This window comes from Mirounga angustirostris, unplaced genomic scaffold (assembly GCF_029215605.1).
Source record: "Mirounga angustirostris isolate CCGP_5_RB_7025 unplaced genomic scaffold, mMirAng1.0.hap1 SCAF_14, whole genome shotgun sequence".
In the NCBI taxonomy this organism is placed as follows: Eukaryota; Metazoa; Chordata; class Mammalia; order Carnivora; family Phocidae; genus Mirounga; species Mirounga angustirostris.
Window position 1 is genome coordinate 80,206,247 of NW_026991722.1, and position 17,678 is coordinate 80,223,924.

At 47.2% G+C, this 17,678-nt stretch overlaps 1 protein-coding gene across 7 annotated transcripts in view; it reads right to left on the reverse strand.

The window, feature by feature from the left end:
- Positions 1-17,678, reverse strand: part of FBXO21 (F-box protein 21) — a 46,525-nt gene that overhangs the window by 10,628 nt on the left and 18,219 nt on the right. For 5 of the 7 annotated variants that reach the window (XM_045887549.3, XM_064578455.1, XM_064578453.1 and 2 more), the window contains 4 exons: positions 11,436-11,615; positions 10,199-10,331; positions 3,206-3,417; positions 1,530-1,687 (listed from right to left, as the gene is read on the reverse strand). In XM_045887549.3, coding sequence (XP_045743505.1) covers positions 1,530-1,687; positions 3,206-3,417; positions 10,199-10,331; positions 11,436-11,615 — 683 coding nt within the window. The remainder of the gene's footprint in view (positions 1-1,529; positions 1,688-3,205; positions 3,418-10,198; positions 10,332-11,435; positions 11,616-17,678) is intronic. The other 2 variants (XM_045887550.3, XM_064578454.1) reach the window with 1 other exon arrangement.

Here is a 17,678-nt window from a genome sequence, read left to right on the forward strand (position 1 = left end):
TTGGCCCCTTCTCATGGGCACACACAGACCCTCTTCTACAACTGCCCCATTATATTGATGGAAGTGAAGTGACCTGCAGCCTCAGTGAACAGACTTTCTCTTGATTCTGTATACAACTCTCTCAGCTTCTGGAGAATTGACATGAATAGGAAACTTTCTAGTCTTCTGATACTTCTGAGATTTTTACACATCCAGTATTTCTGTTACTGCCTTTACCAATACAATACGGACGCAGGTCAAACCTGCTGTTTGAGGTCAGACACAGAAAGGTGTGCTCCCTCTGCCAGGGTCCCAGCTTCCAAGTCATACTCTGTTAAGTGAAGTGTGAATGAGCCCACGTGCCTCAGTTTCCTCACACATGAGTACGACGATGAGGATGGTTAAGTGTCGTTCTCAAATGCAGTTAATACACATTAAGACACTGCCTGTCACAGAGCAGCACTATGTTAGCATTCATGTCCTTTTTCTTTTTAAGTTTGGTTTTTTTTTTAAGTAATCTCTACACCCAACGTTGGGCTTGAACTCATGACCTGAGATTAACTCTTCCAACTGAGCCAGCTGGGTGCCCTCAATTTGTGTTCACTTTTATTAATAAAATGAAAGCTGTGAATGACTTGACGGGTAGCCATGCAAGAAATTCATCCCATTAAATGGAGAAACAGGGGCGCCTGGGTGGCTCAGTTGTTAAGTGTCTGCCTTCGAAGGCTCAGGTCATGATCCCGGGGTCCTGGGATCGAGCCCCGCATCGGGCTCCCTGCTCAGCAGGAAGCCTGCTTCTCCCTCTCCCACTCCCCCTGCTTGTGTTCCCGCTCTGTGTCTCTGTCAAATAAATAAAATCTTTAAAACAAACAAACAAACAAATAGAGGAAAAAAGAAAAGGGAGACCCACACTGGAGGCATATGTCTCTAACCTGCCTCCGCAGCCCCATCTGTCCCCACCTCGGGAGTGCCCTGGGCTAGCGCCTATCAGGGCTGGCAGTGGCCCCAAACACCACCAAGCACCTGCTGACCACCAGGAGCTCTGAGCCAGTGCTGTGGACTGCAGTTCCCATCATGGCCACTTGAGGGCTTCTCCAGGGGAGCACAGCTGGATGCCAGTCTCGTGTCCCCCAACAGTGTCCACTCATTGCCCTCCAGTTCCGACGGGCCGTAGGGGCAGGGCACAGGCTGGCCCTCTTTGCCTGGAGGGAGCCAACTGCAAGGCCTGGCAAGCAAGACTTTTGGGAATTTGACTGGCAAAGGTAATGACCAATCAGAACAGAGGTTGGCAATAGCACTGGAACAGGGTCCTGGGTATGGTGGTGATGGGGGGGAGAATCTGGGGGCAGTGACTATTTAACCCATGGCATGGCCACACTAGGGCATACCTATCCACGGTTAGCAGAGTATCAGCCCTGATGAGGCTGGCCATGGAACAACTGTCATCTCTAAATAACACTGATGGCTTGCCCACAATAGCAGGGTGCTCAAATGTGTGCTTAAGATGCACCTGCGTGTCATTACAGGTACACACAGAACTAGCTACTTACCTTGGGCTGCATATCTACAAGAGCCATCCTCCACCAGAACATTATAGAAAGGCTGATGATGGCCATGAGGCAGGCTGTGGACGTTCATGTTTCGGATCCACTCGTGTCCCATCATGCAGGTGGGGTCCCAACCATAGATCACACAGTTATAGCCATACCTAATTAACATAAGAGCAATGGCAAATCAGTTCCCTGGGACCCTGTCATGGCGACTATGGGATATATAAATAATGGCTTGGTTCTCTTAAGCTCATGTCCTTAGAAACTTAACCGCGTTTACTAAGCATTTTTTAAGCATTTTTCAGGACACTCTTAGCCCCCTTTATAAACCCCTCTTATTATCAACATAGCATACCTCAGTTGGAAAAGAATAAACTTCAACCAACTGTCATGGGACAACTGGTTATCCAAATGGAGGGTATCAAGACTCAGGCCTGAGAGCAATGCACAATATTAGTGGGACAAAGGCCTAGATATAAAAGATAGCTTCATGACACAGGACAGGTTTAAGATTCCTTAAACCAGGTATGAAAAATTCAGCCCCTAAAGGCAAAGAGTACTCAATCAATTTAATAGTATTACAGGAGCCAGATCCAAGCAGACTGTTAAAAAACATATAGGGCAACCGGGGCAACAGGAACTCTGACAAGATTGATGTGACGAGACGAAGGAATTGTTTGTCTTTCTTTAGATAAGACAAGAGGATGGTACGTGTACTTGGGAACAACAGAACAAGCCTTTACCGTTTAGGTACACGTACTACAACAGTCACAGAGGGAATAATGTCTGGTACGGGCCTGGGGAGGTGGGTGGGTGGGGGACAGCGAAGGCTAACCCTCACAACGGCCGAAGCTGGGTATGGGAGCATCTCTTGGTTCACTACACTCATCTCCACTGATGTAGGTCTGACATTTCCATAATGAAGTTGGAAAAAAAAAAAAAAAAGAATGCAATAAAAGAATGAAAAACACTAGCCCCAAACTGGGAAAAGGTTATTTGCAACGTATATGCATATAGACACTAGCGGCAGGACACAGGCCTACGAACCAACGAGAAGGACAAAGGACTCAGGTGAAAAATAAGAATACTTGAAGAGGTGCTTCCTAAAAGGAAACGTGAAGGAGCTTCTTTCTGTACGTTTACTAGTCAATGTGCATGATCAGATTGCAATCTGGGAAATGCAAACAAAAACCACAATGAAATTCTATTTGTCATTTACCACGTAAGTCCACTCTCAAAGGTCTGGCGAGAACACAGGTCGGTGAGATCAGGAACCCTCCCCTCCTAGCCTGCTCCTGGCCTGCCGGTGGGACATGCAGCACAGGTGCCGTGGAGACAGTTTAATTTCGCCGAGTAATCGACCACGCACATGCCCGACAACCCAGCAAACCCTACCCACAACTCAGATTCAAGGGGATTCAGATGAAAAGAAGCACCAGGACAATGAGGAAATGAGAAGAAAAAAACTCGCTGCTTACAGATCGTCCGTTAGAAGACTCGCAGTTAAGAAAGCGAGTCCCTTCCGACAACAAAAAGCGTAGATCCGGTTCAGAGCAGTTCGGCCTTCGGTGGTTTCTGCGGTGGACACTGGGACGCGGTGGCTCCTGAGAAGCGTGCTCGGGGGCACGCCGCGCATCCTCTGCAGCCGCGTGGGGACAGACACCACAGGCACTCACCTCTTATGCTTCATAATGAGCCCAATGGAGTAGCAGACGTCTCTGTGCTTCTCGTGGGAGCGCAGCTTCACCTCCACGCCCACCTCCTCCTTCTTGCGCTCAATGTGCTCTAACGTGTGCTGCACCAGATAGCCCACCGCCCCGTGCTGCCCAGGGTCTAGGGTTTGAATGTGCTGGAGGATGTCAAGCACCTTCAAGACAAGACAGAAAGACTAGGAGATAATATTTTCATTTAGGCCTTTTCTTTTTCACGGCACAGGATTTAGACCTACATAACCTGGCAAAGGACGGCAAGGCGGGGCCGTGCTGATGGCCCACATGTCTGTGAGTTGGTGGTCTCCCTTCTAAGGCTGGGCACTGGCCCCAGACCTTCAAGTCCAACCTGCGGCAACAGGGGAGTTACTCAGAAACACGGCATGCTGGAATAAGCATGGGGAAAGGAGGCCAGGCCTGCCACCCATGGGCACATCTGGATTAGAGAACTCTAAAAGGTTCTAACACTCTCGGTCAGTGTGGGGATTCCGTTTTTCATACACAGAAAGGAGACGATTTTAAACTGCCACTGGCCAACTGAGAGGTGAAAGAACTGCTAAGCTGCTTTGGTCCAGATCAAGGGGACATGTGACAGAGCAGCCTCTGTTGCACAAGGTGGAAGGGGCGACAGAGAAGCCACCCGAGTGATGCAAATCAGCTGAGCTGAAGAGGTGTCTCAGGTTCTGAAAGCGTACTGATCGTTTCAATTACTGTAACTCCCAGTGGAACGCTGTACTCAAGTGGGCAAGGAGAGACGTCTCTGTGGAATGGAAATGACTAAGCGGCTAGCAGCAGAACGGTCTGACTCCAAGGTCACGGTTTTTCCTACTGTACACAGGGCCTCTAAGGTAAAATGCAAATTCAAATAAAGTTTTACACACACACACACACACACACAATCATTCAGTGCCCATTCTATTACAGCATTCAGCAGAGGCTCTCGGACATGTTCCTCCTTGGGGAACAGGATCTCTTCCTCTTTACAGAGTCCTAAGCATGCGAGCAGACAGAATGACCTGGATTCTAGTCCCAGATCCATCAAACTGGCTGGTTTTACCTTTAAATTAGTTTATTCACTTATCAAAAGATGATTAATAACTGTCCTATTTTCCTGATATATTTTGACCCAGTAAAAGTGTTGTGAAAACTAGTTTTTCGCAATGTAGGATGTTATTCCAAAACCTAATCTTGCCTTCCAGATTGAGTCCTGCAGGATCTCCATATTTACTGAACACTGTGCCCAGCCCGTCATGTCTCTTACTTCCTTTATTCCTCCCAAGCTGAAAGGTTGGCAGCACCATCAGTGTGGACTTCCAGAAGAGGAATCAGACACCGTGAAGTTAAGGAACTTGCCTGAGGTCCCGAGGCTGTGAGGGGAGGGAGGATGTGGACCTGAGGCTGACTCTTCAATCTCAGGTCTCAACCACCATCTTACCAAAGCGAGAGCAAGAGCATTTTAATTCACTGTCCGGAAAATGGACTGAATGGTATAACCCTAAGTGCCTCAAACCCAGCTTCAACCAGTAGCAACTGAGAGCCAATTTCCACGCACATCCCACCTCTAGTAGTGTGCTTTCATTTGGGGGACCCAAACATATTTATCCTACAATTTGTAGCTAAAAGCATGGAATTTGAATGGTGAGCTTCTATTTCCTATACTTGCATATGGCTTCCCATGTGTTCCCGTACGCAGTTCCAAGTACAACTGACCCTTGAACAACATGGGTCTGAACTGCGTGGGTCCACTTACACGAGGATTGTTTCTAGCACAAGGCTGTAAATCTATTTTCTCTTTGTGATTTTCTTAGTAACATTTTCTTTCCTCTAGCTTACTTTATTATAAAAATACAGTATGTTTTCCTATAACACATACAATATGTTCACCAATTATTTGCTATCAGTAAGGCTTCTGGTCAACAGCAAGGTGCTAGTTAAGTTCTGGGAGTGTCAAGTTATATGTGGATGTTTAACTGCATCGGGGGCAGCATCCCAACCCCTGGGGTTGCACAAGGGTCGACCACAGTTACTTCTGACTGCACTTCCGAGACATTCTGCAGACACAGCTCCCCCTCCTCAACTAGCAGCCCCTCCCTGGCAGCTAAGTGTAACAGATATAACTGTTCTAAGTATAGAGGAAGTCTCCAACTCACTCCGAGTATCAGGAGGGGACAAGATTCAGGGGTAATTACAGCCTTCTTCTCCTGCTGTGTGGATGACAGGGTGAAGGAAGAGGGCAGAAACAGAAAAGATACTGGGATGGCGCCCTGGTGTACTCCTGAAGGACAGCACTGATGGTGGGGTGCCATGATGTCTCCAACCAAATGTCTAGGCCAGTAATCCCAGGAGCCCACAATTTTGGGGATAGAGATCTAAAAACCGGGGGGGGGGGTCCTATCACTCATGATTGGCAACCTTTACCGTAAAGAGCCAGAGAGCAAATACTTCAGGCTTTGTGGGCCGTATGGTCTCCAACCCAACCACTCTTCTCTGCCCCCTGCGGCTGGAAAGCAGAGTAAACAAATGGGCTTTATTCGAGATGTGCCTTTGATGAAACTGCACAAAGCCCGTGGCAGAGTCTGCCGGCCCTGTTCTGTCCTAACTACAGGTTGCCCCCGTGGCTCTCTACGATGTGCTTGGCTTCACACCTCAGACAGCCACTTGTCTGTGGTCTCTGCTGCTTCTGGGGCTTCAGCTACCGGGTGCTGATGTGGGGAGCCCCTGCCGAATGCCCTCAGGCAGCTGCCCTTGATGGCCCCAGGTTGTATCAAATCCAACATACCCCACACTGAACACTTTCCCCTGCCCCTGAAACAAGTCTGTTCTCCACTCACTCACTCTTAATGTGGCCAGTCTTCCTTGTTGGAAAAGCTGGACATCCTCTGCCTCATTATCTAATGAAGTTCCGACACTTCTTAATCCTACATTCCAACATCTTTTTGAGCACCGACCATGTCGTGGGAATGGTGTTAAGAGCAAGGGGAGTAGCTACGGTGAAGAACAAAGCAAATGTGGTCCTTGTCCTTGGAGAGCCTAGTCCATGGCGAAGGCACGGTGAACAAGCAACCACAGTACGCTTACAGAAAGGTCTTCGAAAGGACGAGCACACGGCTGGTGGGCCGGGGGCAGCTGACTGCCGTGGAGGGACCGAGGAAGGGCTTTCAGAGGTGAAGCTGAAGCTGAAGCTCGGCAAAAGGGAGCCAGGAAATGGGACTGAGGGCTAAGGGAAGTGTTTTAGGCGGTGCTGCGGGCCGTGCCAAGGACCAAGGCAAGAGACCAGGGATGAGTGGAGGACATGGCCAGGCAGCGAAGCACCAAAGGGGCAACCGTGAGAGCCAAGGAAGCTCAGGCTGGGCCAGACCCCCAAGAACCTGGTAAGCCTTCCTGCAGAGAATGAGCTGGATCTGCAAGGCCCTGGGGTAGCCCCTCAGAGGGCTCTGAGCACTTTATGAAGGTGGCTCCGGCTGCACTGTGCAAAACGCGTCCAAAGCGTCTAAGAGGGAGGGAGGAGCAGGCAGGCGGCCTCTGCAATAGTCCAGGAGACAAAGCCACGTGCAGATGTGCAGTGGACACGGGGGGGTGTTGGTCTGGAGCCCAGGGTCCAGGCAGAACGTCACTCAGGAGCTGTCAGCCTACAGATGGTAACCGAAGCAAGGAGGCCAGGCGGCATCACCTTGGGGAAAGGTGTAGAGTCAACAGAAGTCTAAGAAACGACCCCGCAGTGCGGAGCCTCTGGGGAAGAAACACAGGATAAGGAACTAGCAAGAGCCGGAGAACCACGGGCCACAGAGTCAAAGGCACAGAGGGTTCTGAGTGGCGAGCGGTCCCAGTGATCAAGAGAGATAAGGAAAGACGAGTATCTATGGGTCTGGTGACAAGAACGGTTTCGGTAAAAAGGGGTCACTGACTCCCTTGGCAAGAGTGGCGTGTGTGCAGGGGGAATGATCGCCATGTTCTGGGGCATGCGTGGGAGGCAAGGCAGGCGGCCATCACACGGCACGGTCGCACGGCTGGCCAGGGCCTGAGCCCTGCAGGGAGGAGAGAGATAAGGAGGCAGCCGCAGGGGATGCCCGCGGGGCTGTCACAGGCGTGCTTTTTATCTTCTCTCCCAAAGATGAGAGATACTGGAGTCAGCAGAATGCTGATGGCAGAGAGCAGGAACAGGGAGTTGTAGACAGAGGAAAACACAGTGGGATCCAGAGCACAGTGGGATCCAGAGCACAGAGGGCTGCCTTGGAAAACTGGAAGGACATCTTTCCCAGCGAGATGTAGAGCAAGGAGGGAGGTCCGGCAGCAGGAAGCAGGACGTGCCCAGGCGTGGGCTTCACCATCGCCCTGTAGCCTGCTGGCCCACAGGGGTGAGGTGTGAGGGTGGGCTCAGGTGCCAAACTGCCCTCCCACAACTCCGGAGCCATCGACGCCTGTGTGGGTGGCCTCAGCAAGGTACCCGACTTCTGCCGCCTTGGTTTCATTATTTACAGAATGGCAAAAACCCAGCACCCACCCTACAGGGTTGGAAGGAGGTATCTGCTAAGCGCCAGCCACCTTTTCAAAATCCGGCCATCCTACTCTCTCTCTCCATCACAGTCACAGTAGCCCTGGATTTCGGCCACTGTGACCCAGTGGACCTGTTTCTTAGCTCTTCCTGATTTACTTCAATTGAAAACAAGGTGACTTTCCCATCTTCCCAGTTTGGAAATGTTTCCCTTTTACCTAATAAGGCCACACTAATTCCAAACTATCCAGAAACTGATCCAAAAAATATTTTACACACACTCACACACTCTCATGTTTATACGCACATGTGTATGTACGTAAACCCTTGTCCAGCGGGCCTGCAGCACCGAGCTGGCCCACCTTTGTGCCATGGACGGGTGGGAATAACCTACTTTTCTTTTTCTTTTTTTTTTTTTAAGATTTTATTTTATTTATTTGAGAGAGAGAGAATGAGAGACAGAGAGCATGAGAGGGAGGAGGGTCAGAGGGAGAAGCAGACTCCCTGCCGAGCAGGGAGCCCGATGCGGGACTCGATCCGGGGACTCCAGGATCATGACCTGAGCCGAAGGCAGTTGCTTAACCAACTGAGCCACCCAGGCGCCCATAATCTACTTTTCTGTCCTCTGAAATGGTTTCCCACCCTCCAAGGTCCAACTCAAACCCTTGTTCTGGAGAGGAGCCTTTTCTCATTGCTTCAGTGTCCCCTGGATTCTGCCTCCTCAGGAGCCCTGGTTTTGCTGCTGTCTCTGGTGTCACTCCCCGAGCTCAAGGACACACTGACGAAAGGGAGTCATCGGAGCACTGGGAAAAGAGCCACTCTGCACTCCTCATTCCCAAACGAGGGGGTGTCTAGGTGCTCGATCCCAGAAGCAAATGAATGGTCATCTTGAGGAAGAATGTTCTGTGCATAAGCAATGTGGAACTTGTTTTAGTGACATTTGCTTGGCAGGACGGCACTCCTGGAGGATACTATGGTACTTCCCCAGGGGGCATCGTGAGCACTAAACCGAGTCCATCATCAAAGGTAAGGACGTGAGAGCTCCTCCAGACTTTGGGTTCACCTTACCCCTTCTAAGGCTGATGTGTCATTAAAGTACAGAATTTACTTATAAAAAGCCATCCTCTGAGAGGGTCTCTGCATTCTACAAATTATCACAAAATTCCTTAACTAAAGAAAAAAGTGACAGGAATGAGTTGTGTAGACCCCAGGATCAAAAATAAAGTGAAAAAAATAAAGACAAACAATCGAGCTCTGGACAAGGGGGTCCTGGGAAGTAGATGGTCGCTTCAGTCGAGAATCTAGTTCTACCAGCTCACAGGATGTTCTGGGAGGACATCTGCTACCTGGACGACACATGGCATCTTAAGATAGGTCCCTCAGGACTTTCCTACTGATGCGCCCGCCCTTCCATAGAACTATGTGAGATCTCTGAAGTGGGGAATAAATGAGCCAATTTAAATCTATGCAATGTGGGGGCGCCTGGGTGGCTCAGTCATTAGGCATCTGCCTTCGGCTCAGGTCGTGAACCAGGGGTCCTGGGGTCGAGCCCCGCATCGGGCTCCCTGCTCCGCGGGAAGCCTGCTTCTCCCTCTCCCACTCCCCCTGCTTGTGTTCCCTTTCTTGCTGTGTCTCTCTCTGTCAAATAAGTTAATAAAATATTAAAATAAATAAATAAGTAAGTCTATGCAATGTGGAGTCAGACTATTTACCACTCTCTAATAACAAAAGCAGATGATTTTATGGCGACGTCTCTCGGCAGGCTGCTCTGAACAGACAAAATGGATCACTAGCCTATTACACGGCAAAGCCAGGGCATGATGGAAACGCACAGCTGCTTCCCATGCTGGGGCCGCTGGACGCACACCCCTGCCACCTCCCCAGCTCGCTGAGGAGCGTTTCTGACCGCAGTCACCGCGGTCCTCTCAGAGTGCTTGCCGCCGGCCGCAGGGGCCATCAGGAAACAGAGAAGCCCAAGTGCGACTGTATCAGAATTCAACAGCTTTCAAAGCCAGAGACAGTCCTTCAAGGCCAGCAGCCGGACCCGAAGAATCCATCTAAGATCCATTTTCTCCTTCTCAAACAGGAGTGTTTATGCACGGTCCGTTTCTACGCTACCAGCACAGCTGGACCAGGAACATTTAAAGTTTTGGTTCCCTATGTGGAGCTGGGATGACCTGGGGCAAACACATGTTGGGCAGCAGCGGGTGAATCGCAGAGCTGAGGCCTTGTGGTTCTAGGGGTTTAAGGCATGGACCACAAAGAGAACAGGCAACTCCTAGCAGTATAACCAACTTTTTTAGAATAAAGGAGACCAGAAACATTTAACTGATGGGTCAAGATCAGGAGAGCGAATCAATTTATGCTTATCCCCAAGGCTGATGCAAGGATAAGCTTCCGAGAGCCGCCTTTCCAGCTAGAATTTCCCTCTCTCAGGCAGGAGCAAAGCAGCAAAGGAAAATAATTACCTTCTCTGGCCAGATCCCCAGGTGGAAGTAGAGCCTGGCCTGAAGGAGGAGAAGCTGCACCTGGTCCGGGTACATCGCCAGATACAGATCCAGCGAGTCTCTCAGGAGCTGGTAGGACTGGTCGATGCCCTCCCTGGCAGGGGAAATAAATCACGGTCTGGCTCTGCTTGCTTCTGAGCGGAGATCCTCTTTTTCAAGGCCCAGGTTGTAAAAGTAATGGACACAAATGCCACACCTGTTCTAATTCTTCCTTTCTGCTCAGCAAGTAGTTACAATGGTTTTAATAATAATGATATATCCCAGAAAAAATAGAACTTTTGTACCTGCTTTGGTGATGGGCATTACATTAAAACTGTAAGCACTTTCATTACATAGTCACCTCAGTAACACTGTACATAACTAATAAATTCTGAATAGTGGAGAACAGAGGACGTTTAGGGCAGGAAAACTGTTCTATACAATACCACAATGGTGGATACCTGTCATTATGCATTTATCCAGACCCACAGAATGCACACCACCAAGAGTGAAGACGAATGTGAACCGCAGACTCTGTTAACCCGGCCATGGAGGTTCATCGGCCGTAACTAATGTCCCGCTCTGATGGGGGATGGCGATAGTGGGGGAGCCTGGGGGGTGGGGGAGGGCGGGGGCGATAGGAGAACTCTCTGTACTTTCTGCTCCGTTTTGTTAGGAACCTAAAATTGCTCTAAAAAAATCTATTTAAAAAGAAACAAAGAATTCCACCATGAGGCAGAAAACTATGACTCCAACATACAACCTTCTATTTTCCCTGTAAGACAAATTTCCTTTGACTTAGAAGCAAAATAGTTTCATACTTTTGTTTCTTATCTAAGTGATAGAAATGTATAAATCAAGAGACGACAAAGCACTTGGACCTGAGAACATCCTGCCCCTGAAAAATAACCTTTACCAATCTAAAATACTCTTGTTACTAAAGAATGCTTTCAGTATTACGGAGAGCTTGCGCAAGTGCATTTCGAAGGTGTCAAAGAGGAGTCACTCAGCACATCTTAAACCGGGACAGCATCATGTCACAGGGATGAGTTTCTTCCCAGAGTGGGTCGACAGCTGTAGATAATCCCAACTGTGTCCCACAGCATCCACGGCCTCGCTGAATCCACCATTAGCACATCGACTAAAATCCTCTGTAAGGCCATAGTGCCTCCAAACACATGCACTCGGCACAAGCGCTGGAAAACCAAGAAAACCTTACCGCTTTCCCAGGCTTAAAAGGTTTCCCACCATTCGCTGTAACACCTTCTTCACGTTGACCACCCCATACAGCGCCGCTGTCACGTGCTGGCCGATCAAGTATTCACACTCCTTTACCGTCAGCTGCTTCCCCTTCCCGAAAGCATCTATGTAGATGTAGTCAAAGATGTCCAGGCTCGCCCTATGCGAACGGCACACGTAGTTATTAGCCGGATCTCGGGTCAGAGCTAAACAAGGCAATATCTAACCACCACCCCCCCGACACCGATAAGTAGCTCAAATTAGAGCCTAAATATGAACAAAGCAGCATTTCTACTTAAAATATTAAAGCCTTGTCTAAAGTTCAAAATCTGACCCTTTATGCATGCCCTGCTGCGTTAAGACTGCAAGACACAGATGTTTAAGGAACAGCACTGATGTATGCCATCACACACAGTTTTGGGGGGAGATTAAACCAGATTAAACCAGATTAAACCAAGTTTGAGAACAAACTAGAATTTATTAACCTGGTCTACAAGATGCTCAATCTGATGTTCGGCCCAAGGCCTCTATAAACTCTCCAGACTGCCACAGTTCGTGTCTGTGGGCCCTGGGTCCCTGGGGCTGTGAGGAAAGTTATGGAGCCCTGCCCAGTAGTGTTCTGCCCCCAACTCCGCAGACATGCTCAGGTGGTCAGCCAGGGCTCAGCCTGGGAGCGCACGCCAGACCAGAGAGCAGAGCCCCTGCACTCGACCATGCCGCCCCTCCCATGAACCATGCTCTCGAACAAGGTGGTAGCCCTCGCTGGGTGGAGTGGTGGTAGGAGGTCACACAAAGCAAGTCCTCACCACATTACCAAGAACATTCTATGAGGATTCCTGAGGGATTTAGTGGGTCTTTGTTTCAGGGACTGTTGTGTATTTTTTCTTGAGCGACTGTTCCACTTTGATCTTAGGCCCACTGCAAGCCATGTAAGAGATGTTCTCTTCGGCCACTTTAAAAAGCCCAGGCAGATTCCTTCCTAGAGTCCTATCAATATCCTTTCTGTGGCAAGACAACTTTTTTTATGAGTCTAGGAGAACCACGCATATATACACAAATTTATAGGCAAAATCCTAAATAAAACACGAGCAAATCATACAACAATGTATTTTTAAAAATCCATATGACTAAGATAGATGTACCTCAAGAATGAAAAGAGAACTGAATGTTAAAAAAATCTATTTCAGCACACACAGTGTAAAAGAGAAAACAATATGATTTTATAAGCAGACACAGGAGATTTTGGGGGGAAAAAAATCTAATGCTAGGTGCCTGTGTGGCTCAGTGGGAGCATCTGTCTTTGGCTCAGATCATGATCCTGGGTTCCTAGGATTGAGTCCCTCATCGGGCTCCTTCCTCTGCCCCTCTCCCCTGCTCATGATCTCCCTAATATATAAAATCTTTAAAAAAAAAAAAAAAATCTAATGCCAGCTTTTTTTTTAAAAAGATTTTATTTATTTGTCAGAGAGAGAGAGAAAGCGCACAAGCAGGAGAAGTGGCAGGCAGAGAGAGAAGCAGGCTCCCTGCTGAGAGACTCGATCCCTGGGCCCCGGGATCATGACCTGAGTCGAAGGCAGACACTTAACCGACTGAGCCACCCAGGTGCCCCTAATGCCCACTTTTTAATAAAACTGAAGCAAACTAGAAATTTAGAAGGCAGCTCTGATAATCCCAATGAAAGGAAATACCCCAAACGTCATACTTGACAATGAAATTTTAAAAGCATTCCACGTAGGGGCACTTGGGTGGCTCAGTTGGTTAAGCGTCTGCCTTTGGCTCAGGTCATGATCCCAGGGTCCTAGGATCAAGTTCCGCATCAGGCTCCCTGCTCAGCAGGGAGTCTGCTTCTCCTTCTCCCTCCACTGCTCCCCCTGCTTGTGCTCTCTCTCTCTCAAATGAATGGATAAAATCTATTTTTTTAAAGCTTTTATTTATTTGTCAGAGAGAGCGAGCGAGCGAGCGCACAAGCAGGGGAAGCAGCAGGCAGAGGGAGAGGCAGGCTCCATGCTGAGCAAGGACCCCGATGCAGGACTTGATCCCATGACCCCGGGATCATGACCTGAGCCAAAGGCAGATGCTTAACTGACTGAGCCACCCAGGTGTCCCTGAATGGATAAAATCTTTAAAAGTAAATAAATAAATAAATAAAAGCATTCCACCTAAAGTCCTACCCTAAGACAAGGGTACCCGCTATCACTGTTTCCACTCAACTTTGTGCAAGAGGACACAGTCAGCAGAATAAGTATAAGAAACAGAAACGTGCAAGGGCTGGAAAGAAAAGAAACAAAAACAAAACAAAACTGTCATGATTCACAAGCAATATGACGCTCTACACAGAAAACCCAAGAGTTGACAATGAGCTCTAATAATTTATTCCACAAAGGGATTATCAGATCTTTATCTAAATATCAATCTTATCCCTATGTATCATCAACACTTAGTAAATGTAATTTTAAAAATTACCATTTACAATAGCTACAAAATTTTAAGGTTCTTAATGAATAAAACTAGCAAAAAGTCAAAGAACTCCATGAAGAAAACAATAAAATAAAATCTTTTTAAGGGGGCACCTGGGTGACTCACTGAGTTAAGCGTCTAACTCTTGACTTTGGCTCAGGTCATGATTTCAGGGTCATGAGATTGAGCCCCAAGTCGGGCTCTGAGCTGAGTGTGGAGCCTACTTAAGATTCTCTTTCTCTCCCTCTCCCTCACCCCTCCCTCTCTAAAAGTAAGTAAGTAAATATATAAAAATCTTCTTAAGGACATCAAAGACAAATGTGGGGGGAAGTATCACATTCACAAACAGACTCAGTAGTGAAACAATGACAATATTGCTCGTATGCATCTATGAATCCAATCCAAAGCAAGCTCTGCTGCCAATCAATATCCGTACAGGCTTTTGAAGCCTGGTAAACGGATTCTAAATCTATAGAAGAGCAAAAGGCTAAGAACAGCCAAGGGAATTTTGAAGAACTCGACGGGGGTCTGACCAGTAGGTAGCAGTTAATGATAAAGTTACAGTAAGTAAGACAATATGATTTTGGCGCAGGGACAGAGCTGCGACCAAAGGCACAAGGAACGTGGGTGGAAATGAGGACGTGGAGGGCCTACAGCCCTGCTGATGCTTCACGAGCGGTGTATCCCCCACTATTCTCACCAGCTTCCCCTCTTTCCTGAGGACCCAGCCAGGGGGCTCAGTGTTTACTTCTGCCAGGTGCCTGGGGTGCTAACAAATTACTTCGTTGCTCAGCTGCACTGCTGTACATCCGCTGAGCCTAAGGAAGAATAACAGTTACCACGCACAACTGTATCCAGCAATAAGTTACTATGGCAAATAATACGGTAATTGGAGTTTTACATGCTTTGTATCATGCAGAGATCCTTGGTGGATTATTACATGGTCATTTAAGAATATTTTTGAGGTATTTGGGGAAATTGGTTGGGTTATTTAGGGAGAGAGAATGGGCTGAAAAAGCATATTTCCCATTTACAGTAACGGAAAATGAGTGTCTGCTATCCAAAAAAGAAGCCATGCAACACATTTTCAGAAATAGATATTTGGAAAAGAAGGGAAGCCCATACATACCATTTAAGGAAATATACATATGTAATGAACTATAAAAATTTGCATGGAAATAACAAAACTTTGTGGATATCTCTGCAGAGGAGGAAGAAGGGGATGAGGAAGCATACCCAGGAGGTTCCAACGATAAGTGTTTTTTTTTTTTTTTTAAAGATTTTATTTATTTATTTGACAGAGAGAGACACAGCGAGAGAGGGAACACAAGCAGGAGGAGTGGGAGAGGGAGAAGCAGGCCTCCCGCCAAGCAGGGAGCCCGATGTGAGACTCGATCCCAGGACCCTGGGATCATGACCTGAGCCAAAGGCAGACACTTAATGACTGAGCCACCCAGGCGCCCCAAGTGTTTTATTTCTTAAACTAGGTGTAGAAATACAGAGACGAGTGGGGCGCCTGGGTGGCTCAGCTGGTTGAGCAGATGTCTGACTCTTGATTTCGGCTCAGGTCATGATCTCAGGATCCTGGGATGGAGCCCCGAAGTCGGGCTCCACACTGAGTGTGGAGTCTGCTTGAGATTCTCTCTCTCCTTTGCCCTCTGCCCCTCCCCCACCTTATGTGTGCACGCTCTCTCTCAAATAAATCTTTTTTTTTTAAAAGATTTTATTTATTTGACAGCGAGAGACAAAGTGAGAGAGGGCACACAAGCAGAGGGAGTGGGAGAGGGAGAAACAGGCTTCCCACGGAGCAGGGAGCCCAATGCAGGGCTCAATCAAGGACCCTAGGATCATGACCTGAGCCGAAGGCAGACGCTTAACGACTGAGCCACCCAGGCGCCCCTCAAATAAATAAATCTTAAAAAAAAACCAAAAAAACGAAATACAGAGATGAGTTACACCTTTCTTCTAGTTATGCATAACAAATTCTACTAGATGTGTAAAGCACTGGGTCATCTCAATCCTCCAAACCACTTGAAAAACATGTGCTCCATTTTCACAGAGTAAAAAACTGAGGCTCAGAGGAAGCTGAGGTCTGAACTCTGCCCGACTTCAAAGCTCAGGTATTTTCTATTATTCCACTCACCAGAGGGTATCACGGTCATTCAAAGAACAGGATATAATTCAATAACGTCGTTTCTTTTTCCTCTAAATGGCACATTTAATGAGAAGACAGTTCTGCCTATTTGGTGAACTCAGAAAAGCTAATCTCCAGCTGGTAAGAAATCGAGCATTTGCTTTGCACATGAGTGAGAACGTAGCTACTCTGTCCTCTCCCCCACCTTCTTCTGTGCCCTCCCCCACTTCTTTCTCTGGTGAGGTGGGAGGGGGGGAGATTTAATGGAAGACTACAAAGTAAGACTTTCTTTAAGAACTCTTTGATCTAGATGGACTTCACAGATATATTGAGAACACTTCATCCTAAAACGGCAGAATACACATTCTTTTTAAGTACACATGAGACATTCTCCAGAACACATCACATACTGGGTCACAAATCAGGCCTCAACGAATACAAAAAGACTGAGACCATACCATGCATCTTTTCTGATCACAACACTATGAAACTTGAAGTCAACCACAAGAAAAAATTTGGAGAGACCACAAATATGTGGAGATAAATAACATGTTACTAAACAATGAATGGGTCAACTAGGAAATCAAGGAAGAAATTTAAAAAATACATGAAAATAGGGCGCCTGGGTGGCTCAGTTGGTTAAGCAACTGCCTTTGGCTCAGGTCGTGATCCTGGAGTCCCTGGATCGAGTCCCGCATCGGGCTCCCTGCTCAGCAGGGAGTCTGCTTCTCCCTCTGACCCTCCCCCCTCTCATGTGCTCTCTCTCATTCTCTCTCTCTCAAATAAATAAATAAAATCTTTAAAAAAAAAAAAATACATGAAAATAAATGAAAATGAAAACACAACTGTCCAAAACCTCTGGGTTGTAGCAAAGGTGGTCATAAGAGGGAAGTATATAGCAATAAAGCAATATAATACCTTAAGCAGCAAGAAAAATCTCAAATAAACAATCCAACCTTACCCCTAAAGGAGATAGAAAAAGAACAAGAAATGAAACCTAAAGTCAGAAGAAGGGAAATAAGAAAGATTAGAGGAGAAGTAAACGATACAGAACAAACCAAAAAAACCCCTCGTAGAACAGATTAATGAAACCAGGTATTGGTTCTTTGAAAAAAATTAATAAAATTGATAAACCTCTAGCCAGACTTTTCAAAAAAGAAAGGACCCAAATAAATAAAATCACAAATGAGGCATGAGAAGTAACAACCAACACCATAGAAATATATACAAATGTAAGAGAATATGAAAAATTATATGTCACCAAATCAGACAATCTGGCAGAAACGGATAAATTCCTAGAAACATGTAAACTACCAAAACAAACAGAAATAAATAGAAAACTTGAACAGAGCAATAACCAGCAAAGAAACTGAATCACTAAAAAAAAAAAAAAAAAAAAAATCTCCCAACAAACAAAAGTCCAAGGCCAGATGACTTCACAGGTAAATTCTACCATTTATTTTTTTTATTTTTTAAAGATTTTATTTATTTATTTGACAGAGAGAGACAAAATGAGAGAAGGAACACAAGCAGGGAGAGTGAGAGAGGGAGAAGCAGGCTTCCCGCTGAGCAGGGAGCCCGATGCGGGGCTCGATCCCAGGACCCTGAGATCATGACTTGAGCCGAAGGCAG